This window comes from Pteropus alecto, unplaced genomic scaffold, assembly GCF_000325575.1.
Source record: "Pteropus alecto unplaced genomic scaffold, ASM32557v1 scaffold20, whole genome shotgun sequence".
Lineage (NCBI taxonomy): Eukaryota > Metazoa > Chordata > Mammalia > Chiroptera > Pteropodidae > Pteropus > Pteropus alecto.
This window is the reverse complement of record NW_006436298.1, coordinates 3,476,448-3,495,241: the sequence shown is the minus strand read 5'-3', so window position 1 is coordinate 3,495,241 and position 18,794 is coordinate 3,476,448. Positions and strand designations below refer to the sequence as shown.

Genomic DNA, 18,794 nt, shown 5'->3' with positions numbered 1-18,794 from the left:
TTGGCTATGTTAGTTAACCTCTCTGTGCCTCAGTTTCCTATAAATTGGGAAATAGCAATAGGTTTTTTCTCAAAGGTGTTAGTAGAACTAAATAAGTTAATAACCGACAGTATTCAGGATAGTGGCTGTGATATAGTGATTTATAAGAAGAAATAAATATTTGGTCTTCCACTAGGCTGTAAACTTCTTAAAGGCAAGAGCCAAGTCTCCAGTCCTTTTATGTTAGCCTCACCTGGTATAGTGTTTTCCACAGCATGAACAACAAATAAATGTTCGCAATTGGCGGGGCCAGTGGAGGAGGGGTCTTTTTTGAGGTCAGAGTATATCTGGGCTATCCTTAGGCAAAACTATATACGCCTGAGGGACTCCGTTCTCATTATCATATTTTCTTAAGGAAAGACAAATGTATGCTCAATGCTTTCTAGTGTTTGTGTAAAAGAAAACCTTGCTTGAATTTCTCTAGAAACAAGTTCCAAGATTTTCATGTTAAAAAAAAAATCCTCTGCTTCAAAATAAATGACAAGACTCACCTTGATTTTTCAGTGGTAAAGGCATAGTTTCCCTGAGTTTGCTTAAAAGGTTTTTCATTTCTCGCATGTCTCTGTAAAATTGATAAAAAGAAAAAATAATCAACTGTAAATTTTTGAAATGCAATCTCAGTCTGTTCTACGAGACAACTGAAGGACAAGAGTCTGTGCTTAAGTGTACTAGCTCTAGTTTCTAACAGTCAAATATTGAATTCATTCTGCTTTTATAAGAAAAAAATCTGAGATGGGTTGGTTCTGGAAGGAACTACTCTGGCAAACATTTCCATAGGGCATTCTGCTGTAGGAGCCTTCTTCTCTACCTTCTGCTGGACCTGGCCGAGATCAGAGAAGAGCCTCTGGCCATGAGGATAATACTGCAGATTTGCAAGAGGAGGTGAAGGACACACAACTACAATAACAGGGGTACCCTTGGCAAAGCTGAGGCTGGATGATGGTGCGCTATGGCTTTATGTTGTGGTTGTGTAGGTACCTGTGTTACACTGAAGTAGACAACTTGCTGTTGTCTAAATTTACCCCCATTAGAATTCAGTGTAACACAGGTATTAAGCATCACAAGGGCCAACATTTATTAAACTGACTTGGAATGATGGGAGAGTGTGACAAATTCTAAAGCCATCAGAGAAGAGAGAGGGTACCTGGGACAGCTGGGCCTTCCTCTAGCCATGGGTGTGTATGTCTGACACTGCATACCTCTAACATCCTTCATCCCAGAGAATATACGATCACAAAACCACAGAACTGTAGAGTAGGGTGACGACATCTTAGGGAGCTTCTAGTCTGGGGGAGGGGGCAAGTTAGACTTTTCAAATCTTTGGAACAGTTGTTCCCCACATGTTCAGGTGGTCATCTACTGGAGTTAGCATTCTTGAAATCTTGGGACATAGTGATAGATTTCATTTAAAGTAGCAAAAATCAGATACATCTTTTAGTTAACTCTAGGCAAGCAATAGCAGGCACCAAGGGTTTAAGAAAATTTTGGAACGAGGATAATCCTAAAGCCGAGGAAATGCTATCTATGAACCTATGTTTCTTCTGCCATTTGAGGAAAGAGAGCTATCATTTAATTTTAGGTTTGAAATCCCTTGGTCCATTTCATGAAACACAACTGTTCTGTTGAGGACTACTTGCCTTAGGGAGATCGGAGACCCCATGGGGTCTCCTCCTCAAGTATTGACTAAAATATGAAAAGGTACTCTATCACAGGAATAGCTGATTGGAAGAGGAGGGGAAAGCCACCTTGTGGCTATGTAGAAATACACCTGTAAAAACATTCAGAATACTTTCCTACAGGTGTGAGGATGTGACTTTTGGGCACTGCATGCTGATAAGCCCCAAAGGGTATTTCTAGAAGAAGTCAGGGAGAGGGAGGAGGGCAAGGCCAACATCCTGAAGTGAGAGGTACATTTGTAAAATGCCCAAGGGTAGATGGAGTGGGTGGGCAGTGGGAGGCACAAAGTGGGAAAGGGATAGGAATGCAATAGGTGAGACTGAGGCACAGTCTCCCTGGGAGCACTAATTCTCAGCCTTGGCTGCTGCACAGGAGAATTACCTTATGCGGAGCCCCACCCATGAGAGCCCAATTTAGTTGGTTTAGGTGGGGCTCAGTCATCAACATTTTAAAAAAGCTCTCTTGGTGATTTTAATGTGCAGCCCAGTTTGAGAGCCATTGATCTTTTAGGGCAGAGAGACAAAGACAGAAGAACTGAGGAAGCCACCCTCTGAGACAGGTCTATGTGCCACCTTCTCTCAGTCATTCCCACCTCCTTTAACCTGAATCCAGGGTTTTCTGCAGAACTGAAACACTGCTGCTCTGTGGGTTCTGTTCTCCTATTCTTATCGCCAGCCATGGCTTGCCTTCTACGATCTTACAGGGCTTGGATATAGCTTCTGTGCAAGGTTTATGAAAAGGAAAAAGGCTTTGCAGATGGATTATGCTCTGACCATGGCACTCTGGCAGATATTTCTTCCTGGGAATAGAGCAAAGCATTTTCCATTTTAGAAATTAAACTAAATCACTCCCTCATTTGTCTATAGTTCTATCAAACCATGACAAACAGCTTTATTGTTTGAGTTGCTGGATTTCCGAGCTTATACAAAATCCAAGTTTTATTAATAGCACATAATTACCACATGCTTCAATTTTCTATAAACACAGAAATTCAGTAATTAGCTTTAGAATTATATTACAATCTGAAAGTAGAACCACAATGGCTATAAATGCCCTTGTGTGTTACATTTCTAAAAATAAAAAAAATAAAATGTTCATTATCTTGTCAATGACTCAACCCCATACACACAGAGCACTCAGTGGAATTGCTTAGTATCCATTCAGCTGCTTTGTGCTGGCTCTGGGGACATTAGTAGCAAAGGACAAAATATCAGTGTGAAGGCCAATAAACAAGGACCTCGTCCTTCTGCCTCACAGAATAGCATTTTTAGCATCTAAATGAGACATGGCACTTATTATTATCATTGCTCCCTTTCCCCAAGTGAAATAGAACCACTGTAGAATCTTCTTCCTAAGAAAGAAACTCTCTCTCTAGCAGTGAGCAACTAACTGCTTGTTAAGACAAATGCATTAACTCACTATGACCACTAAGGGACCATCAGCTACATTCAGGGAGAATAAGAGAAGGGAGTTCTGCAAAAAGCTATTTATGAACTGGACAGAACTGGACTGCTCAGCCACTGACTGGCAGCCAAGCAGGCCATTCCATACACCTAAAATCTAAAAATCTACAGGAGGCAGCTTTGCACGATATGGGGACCCAGCCCAGTGAATGAGCTGTGACAGTATGTAGATCCAACTTTCTCCATTTCCAAAGAAGCACACCGTTTCATTTCCATGGAGACCCAATATGATGGAGTGGGATGAGCACAGGCCTGGGAGCCTGCATCTGTTGGAGCTTCCGCTACCATTCTGCTGCTGGATATGGACCCCTTACCTTCTCTTGACTCAGTTTTCTGAGAGCTCTGTTTCTGAATCTGAAAGAGAAAATCTTGACTCTCTGTAGCCGTGAAGAGTATTAAGTGGAGGAGGACTGGCTGTCTATTTAGGGTAACTTCCCACTTACCTTTCAGTGTTCTCAATGTCTGTGGAAACCTGCCAGGAATGTTGCTGAATCTCTACAGGGGATGACGAGGAGTCCTCTAGAACAGGTGTTTCAGCACTCTCCTCAATTTTGCAATCCAAACTCTTGGTTCCCCCACCAGGCTCCTTTCCTAAGGGATGGGGGTTGCAGGTATTGATAAAGAAAAGGGGATAAGAAATCATAAATGCAAGTTGCATACTCAAGATGTCATTGAAAAGGTTGGTTATGCTTTGAATCAAAGGCTCCAGTAACACAAATAACTTTCCAAATACTGAAATAATTTATGTCTGTGTGTGTGTGTGTGTGTGTATAAATATATATACAAATATGTGTGTATACATATATAATATATATGTGTGTGTGTATTACATGTTTTCGCAACATTCTGGGAAAGGTAGCTTGAAGTCAATGCAACCTGAAGATCAAGAAAAAGTAAGGACTCTGTCTTTGATGGCCTGTTGGTGCTTTGTTATCCATTCTTAGTGAGTCTGATCAGGTTAGCTTGGGAGGAGGGACTCAGCCTGTGAAACCATGCTGCTTTTGGTCCTCAGATGCAAGGGGAGGTAAGAGGGCCAGGAGCAGGTGACGCCCAGCAGGAAGAACGGGAGCTCCTGCTGTTCTCTCTGATTCAGACTCTGGCTCTCTTGATCTGTGAAAAGCAGCAGATATGTGGACTTGCCTTTCATTTCTTTGGCTCTCCAACCTTCTTCAGTATATCCTTTTATAAAGAAAGAGCCTGGCCTCAAAATCCAGCTTTTTCTGTTGAAACCATGAAGTGCCATCAACTAAAGTGCCATGTACTGGGTAGTCCTTAGTGATGCACTGCCAATCCGCTTATATTTACCATGACTGATCTCAAGTGAATAAATCGACATTTTTCTGGAAACAAATCTCCAAGCTGGTTCAGCCATTATTTGTATGAAATTAAATGGGAATTATAGTCTATGGCCCAGGTGGCCTGTGAGGCCAGAACACTGTGTTTTAAACTTAGCTTTGTCAGTCATTCATTCACTCACTCATTCAATCATTGGCTTACAAATATTTCTTGAGTATCAGCTAAGTACCAGGTATTGGCCTTGATGCTAGAGATATAGAGGTGAAAGAAAAATATAGTGTTTGTCTCATGGAGCGTAAAGTGCTGGATAGACACTTTAAAAAATTATACAAATAATTACAAAGCTACTATATAATATTATGTAGTCTGGAGAAAAGGTGGCTATACTAAATAAATAAAACAAATAAAAGTATATTTCTTTTATAGCCAGTTTTATTCATATTATGTAGATATAACTCTAGACTAGTTAAGAAATTGCTAGAGCCCATGTCATTGAATACTCATAAGACAACAGCTACACCAGGTTACCTCTTAGCTCAGTTTTCCTAATCTTGGTGGAATCATTTTTGCATGTTTAAAAAAACAAAACAGATAAACAGAAAATGAAACAAACTTGTGAAGAGGATGGGTATTCATAGTAAATACTAACAGAAAGTTTTCCCCTTTGATTCCTAATCTGAAGGAAACGAGCAAAAATCTCATCCCTGTAATTCATAACCCATATGGTAGCAACACAAGAAGAGACACACAATGAAGTGGTAATTAACTGTACAACATTCATCAGCCTATAGTAGAAATGGACCTCTAAATATTCAGCCAAAGCACAAACACAAATTTACTGGTGAGAATGTTTAATCCTTTTGTGTGTACTTTATGCACATTGATCCTGGGTAATGGAATTGCTTTTCCAATTTTATGGTATGCTGTTGGGTAGAAATTAATTAAGCTCATAATTTAGCATATTACCACTTCACAGTTGGAGGGTGTTGACTTAGTAAAAGCATTTGCATTGTGCTTCCTGGTAGAGTACAGCAAATGCAGTCCATTTGCCACCCACCTCTGGGCAGGGGTCAGCCTTAGGATGGGAGTCTGAGCGAGTACGGCTGAGATCTGAGAGAGGGGCAAAGAGGTGGGGGCTTCCCTAAAACAGCTTTCTGCTTTTCAAAACTCTGAAGGATAGGGCCATCTGAAAGCATACATGGCTCCTGTTCTTGTGGGTTCGAAATGCCTCAGAGAATGGAGTATGGTTTGGGCAGCAAAGAAGATTCATGCACAGATAGAATTCTCTTCTCTGTGGGCTTTGCCTAGTTTTGGGGCCACCTGTCTTTTGGTCAGCACTACAGACCCCAAAGCTTTTTAAAAAATATATTTTATTTTTCAGTTATAGTTGGCATATGATATTATATTAGTTTCAGGTGTAGAACATAGTGATTAGACATTTATATAATTTACAAAGTGATAACCTGGATAAATCTAGTACCCATCTAACACCATACATAGTTATTACAATATTATCGACTATATTCTTATGCTTTACTTTATATCTCCATGACTATTTTGTAACTACCAATTCATACTTCTTAATCTCTTCTCCTTTTTAACTCACGCCTCCAACCCTCCTCCCATTTAGTAACCCTCAAAATGTTCTCTGTATCTATGAGTTTGTTTCTGTTTTGTTTGTTAATTTTATTCTTTAGTTTCCCATGGTAAGAATCACCAAGCAATCCACAGATGGCTGCCACCAGTGTTGAGGTTATAGGTGCCTTGAGAGGCCAACCCAGGAATCAAGGCCAGTTGCTGCTAGTGGAGGCCTTAGAGCTACTCGGCAAGAGGTACAGAGCATGCTGAAGCCAGATGCTCTTTCTTTGGGTTTTGTGAGCCTTTGAGAGATTTCAGGAAAGTCTGAAGCATGAGCTATTTGATAGATGATTTGTATGAGAAAAAAACCACTGGAGGCAGCTTGGGTGGGCCAGCAAGTTGGGAGGGGCGGGGTCTCAGGAAATTGTGTGGGTGGAGTGACCTATGTTAACCAGGTTGATGGAGACTCAGATATGGCTGAAGCCTGTGTCTGCAAGCTGGGATGGGGGAAGGCTCAACAAAGGAACAATGGATTCTGACAGCACATCTGTCCAGGAGAAAGCCACCCCTCTAGTCCTTGCCCTGAAGCCAGACAATTCAAGACCTCCTTGTATGTCCCTGGCATCTCTCAAGTAGCTGCCCCAGAGCTGGAGTTCAGAGTGAGTCCATCAACTAGTAAGTCTGGGTAGGCCCTTTAAGAGGAATGTCTGCGACTTCAGAGGCCCTTTGTCTCACACAGCCACAATCTCCAGTGATTTTCATAGCCAGAGGTTGTAGGGACTTCTCTTCCTGGCACTGAACCTCTGGGTTGGGGAGCCCAGTGCGGAGATGGGTCTCTGCAGCCAAGGTAATCCTACCGATTCTCCATTGCCAAATGCACTTGTGGGATCAGCCATTTCTCAGCTCTGCCCCTCCTACCAGACTTGAAGTGACATTTTATGTATGTCCCCAGTTGTAGGACTTCTGTTCAGCCAGACCTCAGGTGGCTCCCAGTGATGGTTTTCTGTAGTTTCATTGCATTTTGATGTGGTTGTGAGAGGGGGCAAGCACATTGTCTGCCTTCTACACCATCTTGACTGGCTGTCAAGCCCAAAGCTGTTATTCCAATGGGAACAGGGGAGGACATAAGCTAGTGTGATGTTTCTTGGAGTCCTCTCTCCACCTTCTTCATATATAAACCTTTTATAACAAAGGCATCAATAGAATCCAATACACAACCACTTTGTTTATACTTCTTGCCTATAATAATTCTACTTACATAAGACAAATACCATTCTATAACTTTTACAGAGTAAAATAATGATTCATGCATTCCTGAAACACGCCAAGAGCTTGTAATGCTGGTAATATCCTCCCTTTCCTCATTTTCAGTGACTTCTGGATTTAGCTCTGCTAATGTGGGTGAACAGAAATGAAAACCTTGGATGTCGGACTTGCAAAATTCTCTGCAGAATTTTGATCATACTGTATCTTCTCTGCCTGAAATGTCTTAAAAGATAGAGAGGTCAATATGAATTTAAGAGGTTTTCAATTCCAGAACATTCATGAGGTCAAATTTACTCCACAAGTAGATAATTGCTCTCATTTACTGATAGCACTGACTTTTGCTGGGCACCCTTTCCCACTGTAGAACTTGTTTATTCCTTTCATAGAATTTATCACTATTGGAAATTAACTTGTTTTTATATTTGGTACCTAGTTTATTGTATGCTGTCCCTAACCCCTCATCTCCCCATCTCCAGACTAAACATGTAAAATCTATGAGGGCAGGAACTTTATTTGTTTTCTTCAATTCTATAAACCCACTATCAAGAACCAAGACTTATACATAGTAGGATTTCAATAGATATATAGCATTTAAAAAATTAATTATACTATATATGTTGTTAACCAATTTGCTTTGCCAAATTAGTATGGTTAGAGATACTTTCATGTTAGGGCATTCTGATTTATTTAATGCTTTTAACCCATTTCCCGCTTGCCCCAAGAATACTTGCCAGCGGCGCTTGTGGCTGCACTGTTTACCCCAAAATAACTTGTGGATTACAGTCCTAACCTTACCACCAAAGTTTGCCACGAAATATCTCGCTTTTATTATTATTTTTGCATTGCTCTAGTATATTGATAGTCTTTGGAAACAAATGACATCATTCTACTTATAGCATTCTATTTTTAGTAGTGGTATTTCCATTTACAAAATATAGTAATTCTTGATCGCTGAAAATGTCAAATCTTAGAAAACATAGCATTCCTACACATGATGTTCACCTTGTTCTCAAATGGTTGTTAGCCAAAGATTCATTCAATGAATCCAATTTATGTATAGATTTCTGTTACATTAGGATTAGAGATAAGTTCGGTTTAGAAATAACTCCAAGAACAGTTTTCGGATTTTATTTTCACATCGAAAACCAGTCAGATTTTCTTTAGCCACAAAGAATGTGTTTATGTAAAAGTAAATTAACATGGGCAGTGCGCTGCACTTTTTTTTCTAAATGGGAAGTGGGTTAAATGGATGAGGTAATACTCCAAAGTAAGGAATTTTGATTGTACTTGTTCCTTTTCTCTACAATATGCCAATATTTGTATCGGACAGACCCTTCGAAGTAGAAAACTGGGACAAGTATATGTACTCATGTTTTGTATTTTATACATATTGCCAAATTGACCTCTAAAAAGGCTATGCTAATTTATACTTTACTTTCATCAACAGTAAACAACAGGACCCATTTCCTCACACCTTTGCTAGAATGTCATATTATCAACAATTAATTTCTTTAATCTGATGGGGGAAATAGATATTACAGTTTTATTTTTTATTTCCTTTATTAGTATTGATATGAAATTTATTTTCATCTGTTAATTGGCCACTTGCATTTCTTTTCTACATTTTCTATTCATGTCATTTGCCCATTTAAACAATGGGGTTGTCTTTCTTGATTTGTAAACATTCTCTCTTTCAATAATGGATACAATATAATGGATGCTGATCATTTGTTATATATACTGCCTATATCTCTTAACCTATCATATGTCTTTTAATTTTGTTTATAATGTATTTTTTCATAAGTTAATATTTTTCAGTCAAAGCTGTTCATCATTTTGCTTTATATCTTTGGCTTTATGTCTTGTCTGTATTTTCTTCTAATAAAATGCTTTAAAATGGTCAGCCCTTTATTTCCACTGTAATTTATTATGTATGGTATGATGTAGTAATCTAAATTTTTAGCTCAAATGAAGAGCCAATTGCCTCAACTCCATTTACTGACTTTCCTATTGACCTTACTGCTCTTTCTAGTATATTAAGCTTCAATACAAATATGGGTCTATTTTTGGACACATTCTTCTATTTCATATTTATTTATTTGTTTATCTTTGTGCCAGTTTCATGATATTTTAATTATTATGGTTTTAGTATTTGATAAGTAAAGTTCTCCTTCATTGTTCTTTAAAATTTTTTTGAACCCACTGCAAGTGAAACTATAAGTTACTACTGTCTGGGATTTGGACCTTTAATAAGGGATGAATCATTGATTCCTTTTTCAGTATTGTCTAGGTTTAATGGTTTATTCAAAAATTTTGCTCTTCTTAACTTTGTTAATTCATTTGTCTAGAAAACCATCTACTAAATAACCTTTTTAAGAGTATAAAGTTGAATATGATTTTCTCTTATAATTGTTTCATATCTGTTATGCTGTATATTTATGAGTCCTAATTTCTTTGTGTACCTCCATTTCTTAATTTCCATATCTTCCTCTTTTTTGGATTCAGTTTTTATTTTGTTAGAGCATATCCTTGACTAACTACTTCAGAGGAGATCCGTGGAATGCAAAATTTCTTAGTCTTTGTATAGTCGTAAATATTTCTCTCTCTCTCTCTCCCTCTCCCTCTCCCTTTCCTCACTTAAATTCTAATTGTCTGGATATAGACAATTAACTAAGTTTCTCTCAGAACTTGGATGATATTTTCTTATCTTCTATCTGTAACCAGGGATGCTTTGTATATAGCCTGTTTAAAACAGCTCTTTGAAAAAATTTTGGGATGTTATCTTTAAATTTTTGAGTTATGAAATGGCTCTTAAATATGTCTAAGTATGGGTTCTTTTTATATTAATCTTTTTGGCATTTGATTGGCATTTGCAATCAATTTCTTCCTATTTTTTATTTTGAAAATTAGCAAACCTACAGCAAACTTGCAAGAATAATACAATAGACTGTCAAATATACTAGTTTCAACAATTGTTAATATTTAGCCATATTTTCTTTTCTCTTTCAGTCCCTCTCTGTGTGTCTCTTTCATATGTATGTGTATGTGTGTGTATATGTATATAGGTTTCATATATATTATACATGTATATGTACATAGGTTTCATATATTGTATTGATTATAATTTTATATATAAAATTATATATAATAAAATTATATATAATATATGTTATATATTATGTTATATTATATAATATATGTTATATTATATATAATTTTTTAGGAACTATTTAAGAGTGAGTTACAGACATTAAAGACACTTTATCCTTATTACTTAAGCATATATTTCCTAAATAACAAGGATGTTCTCCTACAGAATCTCTTACCAATTAACACCACAAAAATAACTGATCAAATGTGGCAATGCATTTTGATACAATACTGTTATTTAATATACAGTCCATATTCAAATTTTCACAATTATTCCAATAATAGCCTTTATAGTTTTTTTTTTTTTTAAATCAAGGATCAAATCAAGGTACAGGAATATTCTAGCTACATCAATTGTTCATTATCCTTTTACATAGAACAGCACCCTTGTCTTTTTTCATCTTTGATGTCATCGATATTATTGAATGTACAGTCCAGGCTAGTTGTTTTATAGAATGTCTTTTAATTTGGTTTAGTCTGATTGTTTCCATATGTCTAGATTCAAAGTAAACACTTTTGGCAACAATATTATAGAAGTGATATTGTGTCTTTCTTAGTGCATTGTATCAGAAAGCACATGAATCAGTTTGTCCCATTATTAATGATGTTAGTTAAGTATTATTGATTGCTTGCTTAAGGTGATTTCTGCCAGCTTTTACCATTATAGGTAAAAACCTTTTCCCTAAGGTTATAGAATAATTCATGGAGTAATTCATTGATATGTTATGGCCTTTTCAATTTAAATTCATTCTTTAGGTTTGGAAAATTTTTTTCTAGAAGTGATTATCTACTTCTCTCTATTCTCTCTGTTCTTTCAGAATTCCTATTTCATATTCGAGTCTCTGGATCTATTATCTATGTTTCTTAACTATCCTCTATACTCTATATTTATTTTCAGTGCTAAATTTTGGGAGAATTTAGTGGACTTTCAGTTCACTACTTTAGGCTCTCTGTATTTCCATTATAATAATTAAGAACTGTGAAGGGTCTGAGATTTTTACACTCCCTGTGAATTATACTGCCACAGTTTCATGGATACTGGAAGTAGACATGAGAGACATGAGACTCCTGGGTCAGAGACAATGACAGTTTATTACTCATACAATAGCAGTAGCCTGAGTATCAGCATTTGTGTTGGTTTCTTGAGTCCTAATTCCTACAGGGAGATATGAAAGTGTCAGATCATATTTGTAGACACAGGGGCTGTGTGACAAGAGATCCTGAGACTTTTATAAGCATGCCAGCTCTTTGCTCCAGGGGGAAACATTTTCATTATACTAAATAGTAAGCATGCCTTGCCCTGGAAAGAAACACTGACTGTATTTTCCAAGGCATTTACTAAATAAATATCCTTGAAAAGATAGTGTAAAACAAAGGGCAGTCAGTGCCTCACTTTGTAAGATGTGCAGAATTGGCAAGAGACTAAAAGAGAATTGTCTTCCAACAGTAATTAACCCATCTATTGATTTTTCTTTGGTTAATAACATTTTTATTTCCAACAAATCTGGCTGCTTCCTTCTCATTGCAGACAGTTATTGTTTTATGGGTATGGCAGACTCATAAATCTCTCTGAGAATATTGATTACATATATTTTAAATTCTTTACCTGTTTCCATTTTAAAATTTGTTCTTCACTTATGAGTTGTTTATTTGTTGCATTTGGTATCTCAGGGTGTCGGTTTTTCCTAAAAATCTAGTCATTCCTGGATGTCTATTCAGATTTGTCTTTGAGGATTTCTATTGGCCTATCATTCTGATTACAGTATCCTCTTTCTGGTTATTGTGGAGAAGGGGCAGAATAGGTGGCTGGACAATATGTGTCTAAAGCTTGAGTTCTGAGTGCTTCTCATCTCTTTTGGTAAATTACCTAGGCACTTGGCCTGTTTAGGGGGACAGATGCCTCCTCTGAGTTTCCTGTTTAAAACTCCTACTCCAATGAGATATTCTGAACAACATATCCTGGGAAAAAACACTGGAGTCATGTGCTTACTTTTTTTTTTCTTCTTCAGCTGTCCTTAGAGAGGCTCGGAGTTATTTTACACCCTGCTCTGTTTTGCTGCCCAGTCCTGACACTCACACCAGGCATCTCCCTGGGGCAAGCAGTGATGTTCTTGGTTGCTCAGTGTGCGGCAGCCCAGCTTTTCCTGAATACAATTTCAAACATTAATTTCCCTGACAACAGTTTCAACTTTCTGTGATTTACATTTGTTGATTCCAAGTTTGAAGTATCTCTGGAATTGATTTCATTTTTGCAGAAATTTTCTCCTGTGTGAATTTTTTTTTCTTCTCGAGTATCTTATCAGCTATGATTTCTTCTGTTTATTTATATCTACCAATCCAATTCAAGTTACTTTCTAGCTTTGAGAAATTCCTCAAAAGTTCTGGTCGTCCTTCCCTGTTTTTTCAAGGACATGGGAGACTGTTCTGTTTGTCAACCTCTATTTTCTCTTCCTCTTACAATTAGGAGGGACCACAGAGTTATGGGCAATAGATTCTAAGCGGGAGTGATGTATGGCTCTTCCAGATTGACTCCTAAAAAGCCTCCCATATGATCCCCCATGCTTTCTTTTCTCTCCCTGGTCACTGAATGGTTATGGAGAATAGAAAGAGCAATACTGCCCACCCCACTCCAGCTCTGGCATTGGACTATGACATAAATAATGAACTCTTATTTTTCTAATCCATTGAGATTTGGTGTTGTTTCATACAGCAGTTACTTTACCCTGACAAATAGAAGAACTAATATGGGTTTATTCTTTTCATTGTATCTTTTTCCATTATTTTAAAGAATTCTCAATAGGAGGGAAAATAGTATATGCATGAGTTCAGTCCAACATCTCTCGATAAGCTTTTCCATTAATTGTACTCCTTCTCTTTTGACAACAGATACAGAATGAAAGTAATACACTCACTTGTTCAATAATTATTAATTGAAACTTTGCTCTGCTCCAGACACTGTGCTAAATGCTGAGGATACGATGGTGAACACACTCAAGGTGATCAAATACCCCTCAATGTAATGCATGCTACAATCTGTGCCATGGAAATGCTTGGGGGACACATCGGATGGGCATCAGCCCAGCCTTGGAAGACCAGGAAAAGCTTCCTACAGGAAGCCCTACCTAAGTTATGACCCACAGAAAGTATTAGAGGTAGACCAGGTGAAAGAGATGGGTATGGGGTGGGGTGACATAGGTAATCTGTTTCAAGCAGAGGGATAAACTAGAAAGAACTTGCAAGTTCAGGTTCCTCCAAGCACTTCAAGATGCCTTGCATGTGGTAGGGCAGAGTATGTGGTGGGAGACAGGCAAAGTGTGGCCTGCTGGTGAGAGATGAGGCTACGGAGGTTAGAGGGTCAGTTTATACATGTTCTTTTGAACCACATTAAGGATTCAGCAGAGGAGTGCCCCACAAATATGGACAGTGGCCAATTTGACTTCTTCATCCTCAGCTTCCCCACTCTGACCAGTATCCTTAGAATGAAGCACCTGTTCTCTAATATCAGGTGGACTCTCAGGAAACGGGCCAACCTGCTTCCAAATGGTATCTTCAAGTTAGTGTTTTACTTCACTCAAGAAAGTGAATATGCATTTAAAATCACGTCACTTCTTATTATGAAATAGAAAACTCTGTCCCCTGAAAAATCAATTTCAGGCCTCAGTAAACAAATATTTGCTCCGAGAATAGATGGAGGTAGGGGAGAAGGAGAGCCTTTAGAGTATCTTGAAATAACGCTAAGTTGGCTTCATCACTTTAGAACTAGGACATCAAAAAGTTGGCCACTTTCCTCAGGGCCTTGCAAAGCTTTCTGCTTCCAGCTCCTTTGGGATTTCCATGTATTTTTAGCCTGTTTATGTATAACATAATAGGCATGTTTGAGGAAATGTTAAGGGAAACCACCCATGAAGTACATACCAGTTCGAAAGGCTGGTGATTCTTATATTCATGAGAAATGGTCAGTCTTTTAGGAGGAACAAAAACACATCTGATTGTGGGGCGGCCTCCAGAATGCCCCAGAGCACCCTCAGCCTTAGAAGTCCTAGGTTCTGGCCTGGAAGACTGGGCTGGAGTCATTTATTTGGAGTGAGATTGTTTTTATCACGCCCCATTCTAGAGACCTCGTTCCTTCTCTTGCTCTCTTATTTTTCCCACCCTCTTTCTTTCCTTTTTTCTTTTTCACTTCCATTTATTTTTATTGCTTTCCCGCCTGTCTTCAGCCTATCAGTGACAATGAGAAGTGGTGTCATAGTGTCTCTTTGGAGGCCCTGAATCTGGCCTCCGGTGTTCAGCAAAGTCAATTTTATATATTTGTGTAAATTTTCCCAGGAATCAAAACAAAACAAACCAGTCTTCTCTGAGCCAATAATGTATCTTTGCGCTATCGTATCCGTGACAGCAGGGGCAAATTTCCTATGTCTTTTGTACTCCTGACACATGATCTGCTATGATACTATGCCCAGGGTACATTTTCAGAAAACTTTTCATACTGACTGTGAATAACAAAATGAACATGGCTTACATGAGATGCATGGAAGCTTATCCAAATAGTTATTCTCACTCTCATGCATTTTCATAACTGGTAGGTGCTTTTTAATTCCATGCACTGTGAAAAAAAAAAACTGGGTAAATGTAGGATGTTTGTTAAGTAATCCAGTTTTACTCTCTCACGTTTCAAAAAAGCATATACTTTAAATAGAAATAAGTTATATTAATTCATTTGTTTACCTGTATTAAGAAATAGTTTCAAATAGTAACTATGGTAAAAAGTTATTTACAGTGCCATAAAACACAGAGTGAAAAATAATATCACGCACAGAGCTTCATTTTTGCCCATACACTGTGAAATAAATATTTTCCAGTTAGGAAGAGATACAGAACTATGCCCCTCCCCCTATGGCCCTGTGTCCTACTCTGTGCTCCTTATGGCCCTGTATGTAGTTCTATCACTGCTCCAAGGTGGCTCCACATATGTGATTGAGAAAGTGGAAGCACAGAGTCCCCTTGCAGTACAAGAAGAGAGCAGGCAGTGGAAGATACATTTGTAAGAGGTCCCTATGAGGCTTTTACTGCTTCATTTCTGGCCTCTAGTGTAGAGCAGAACAATGTACAAGAGGTATTTACTGTACAATTAATTAATTTCAACTTTCCCGTAATGGGCACCTGAGGCTAAATCATGCTCCTTTCGGATCACATGAATGCTGCATTTTATTTTATTTTACTAAATACAATCCTTCCTTAGTCAGAATTAAACTTCTTTACCCCAAATAAAATATTTTATATATCATTAAATGATATACAAAGCTAACTTTTTCCCTCTCATCTTAAAAGTAACTCTCTGAACTTAGTTATTTTGGTAGAAATTAAATTCAATGGGTTTTAGTCATTAAACACGGTATTTTGAAGTGTGCACGCTAATCATTAAATAAGCCAAATCTATGGATAAAATTTAACTGATAGCGCTATTTTTTTTTCTCCATTTGATATGTTCTCTTGCCTTTTCCAATGTAGTTTAGTGGGAAATGGTCTGGAATAGAGGAACGATCACAAACTTTGCAGTGGGAACAATGTTGTGTGACCTTGGGCAAGTTACCTCTTTCAGCAGTAGGTTCTTCATCTGTAAAATAGGGGAAATGATACTTAAGGATAAAATGAGATAACATAGATAAAGCACTCAGCAAGTAGAAGGTACACAAACAGTGGAAGCTATTATTATTGCTATGATTCTGCTCCTCAGCTGACATCTACTTTGACAAAAGGTGATGAATACTGTGTCCTACTAACTCTTTGGTACATGAAGACATGAAGATAGAGTAATAATAGATGGTTTGAGATCACTTTTAGTTTCTAGAAGTAGGTCATGTTTGTATTCTTCAAATAGTATAAGTGTGATCTGGTCTTAGGTCCTTTGGATTAGGTGCCAATGAGGTTGTTTCAAATCTCAGATTAAAAGCCATCTCCTCAGAGAGTTTTGACCATCCCTGCTAAAGTAGCCACCCAGTCACTTTCCATTACATCATCTATGCTATTTTAATTATTGACATTGCTCTTACTTTATTTGGGATTTTTTTGAACATTTGACTTTTTAAAATTATTTCTCTGCACTAGACTACATACTCCATATGAACAGGGATCTTTTCGGCCTCGATTACTGCTGTCTCCCAGCATCTAGAATAGTGCCTCACATATGACAGGTGTTCAATAAGTATTCGTTCAAAGAATGAATGCATGTTTCCACTCAGAATTTGAATCATAGTCTATTTTTAGATTTATTCTGCTTCATTTCTTCTAACCTACTGTTCTATTTTAGTATCAACTGCCTCATTACATTGGAAAATAAGGTCTAGTGGTTATATTCCATTTCTGTCTTTATGTTGCTTGTTTCTTTTATTAGTGTGGGTCATTTACTTTTCTTTATATGAGGCTGAATACACTGGAGTCTTTACTGCTCCTATTCTATTCTTTGTCTTGAGTTCATCCTGTATTTTGCTGGATAGTGGTTCATTAATTTCTCATGAGAGCATCTTGAGCTGTCAGCTCCCACTAGATTTTGAATTAAGAGTTTTCAACTTTTAACATTTCCCTTTTCTTTCACTTTTGTGATTACATTTCTTCTGCATATTTTTATCTCTGTATTTATCATAGTGGCACATTTCAGGAGAAGAACCCCTTGTTTTAGGAGGAGGATGGGAAAATGGTATACTCTCAAGGGACCTGGAGACAATTTTGCTCTAAGCTGCGGCATAGAGGCGGAGCAGGGTCAGAGAGGGACACTGACAGGTGAGGTAAGATGAGAACAAAGATGTAAAGAACAAGGTCACATGTGAAGGGGAGTCACACTGGAGTGTTCTATCATCTCTGCTCCTTTCAGAATGGGAATGTTGCCAAAACCGATCGAATGGGGAAAGAATGTGAGAGAGAAGAGAGCCATGGCCACAATAGCAGGATCATTTAATTCCCTTAGAAACCTGGCTCCAATTCCTGCCAATGGAGTGAATGAAACCTGCAGTCTCATTTTATCTGGTGGCAGGAAATGCATTAATGGTCAGTGTGATACCTGGACTCAGTTAAGGGAAAAGATTTCCTACCAACCTAACTGTGAATAAGTGAGAGCAACTATTTTGCAATGTAAAAAAAGGAATTAGACTTCGTCAAGTAATGATACAATCTACAACTTAAAGTGTTAGAATATGTAACCATAAAATGTCTAAAATTATTTCCGTCTGTCATCTTCTTGAAACACACATAGTTTTTCAAAACCACACTCTGCACGGATAACCCAATAGCCTTTATTAAATGTGGATTTTACCTCACATTTCAGTAATTTACTTTAATTTTTTTGGCCATAAAAAAAAGAAAACCATTTTAGTACTGTTTTTCTTCATTTCTTTGGCAATAGCATGATGTTGTAAAATATAAAAGATTTTCAAGTACTGGATTATACCAAATTTATGAGACAGCAAAAATTCAGAAGCATTGTACATAGAAAAAACGCGAAGATCCACTAAAGATATTGTGAAGGACTAAGGATAATTATGATTTGCTTAATTGGAATGGACAATCTTTGTCACTAAATTTATACTCACTGCAGAAGCTTTAAATGATTTGAGGCTTATTTTTCCCAGAAAGAAACCATTTTCTTTGCTCCTACAGTGACCTTATGTGCCCTTTTTCTCGGAAGGATAAACTCATGACTACTCAATACAATAGTAAAACTAGATGTGATATGATACTTGCAGGACTTCTGGTGGCAGTCAGGGAGGTAATTTGAAATAAAAATAAATTAAAAGGACAGATAAATGTGAAACGACTTGTTTTCAGTATCTAATCTCAAAGAAAAATTGACTAGAGACTCTCATATAGAGCCAAACTTAATGATTCCATTACAATTCCTTTCCTTTCCTTGGTGGAAAAGAAATAGTAAAGAGGAGAATGGCCAACCTGTAATACTCACATAGAGGGAGAAGAAATTATCTAACTTAAAAGTTATCAAAATATCAGTTTTTATCATAGCATTAAAAGAAACATACCAGAAAGAGATAGAGATTTTAAGCAGAAAGACATTTCGGGTATGACAGGCTAGAATGGGAGTCACTGTTCCCTAAGACTGAGGACTGTTCGACTTTCCTCCCTCCCTCTCTCCCTCCCTCCCTCCCTTCCTTCCTTTCTTAATGCCTACAGCACCTGGTATTCCTAGGTGGTCTCCCATCCAAGTACTAACCAGGCCCAACCCTGCTTAGCTTCCGAGATCAAATGAGATCGGGCATATTCAGTCCTGTCTACTTTTATGAGTAAGAACTCTACACTTCCAGGGCAAGACACATGTTA

General features: G+C 37.7%; 1 protein-coding gene and 1 pseudogene across 2 annotated transcripts in view; both read right to left on the bottom strand.

The window, feature by feature from the left end:
- Window positions 1-18,794, bottom strand: part of RGS7BP (regulator of G protein signaling 7 binding protein) — a 93,711-nt gene that overhangs the window by 12,427 nt on the left and 62,490 nt on the right. Inside the window, exons 4-5 of one of the 2 annotated variants that reach the window (XM_006913072.1) lie at window positions 3,623-3,770; window positions 531-601 (exon numbers count right to left, since the gene is read on the bottom strand). In XM_006913072.1, the coding sequence (XP_006913134.1) occupies window positions 531-601; window positions 3,623-3,770 (219 nt within the window). Of the gene's footprint in view, window positions 1-526; window positions 602-3,622; window positions 3,771-18,794 lie in introns of those variants that run through there. The other variant, XM_006913073.1, reaches the window with a different exon arrangement.
- Window positions 18,639-18,757, bottom strand: LOC112480999 (annotated as a pseudogene).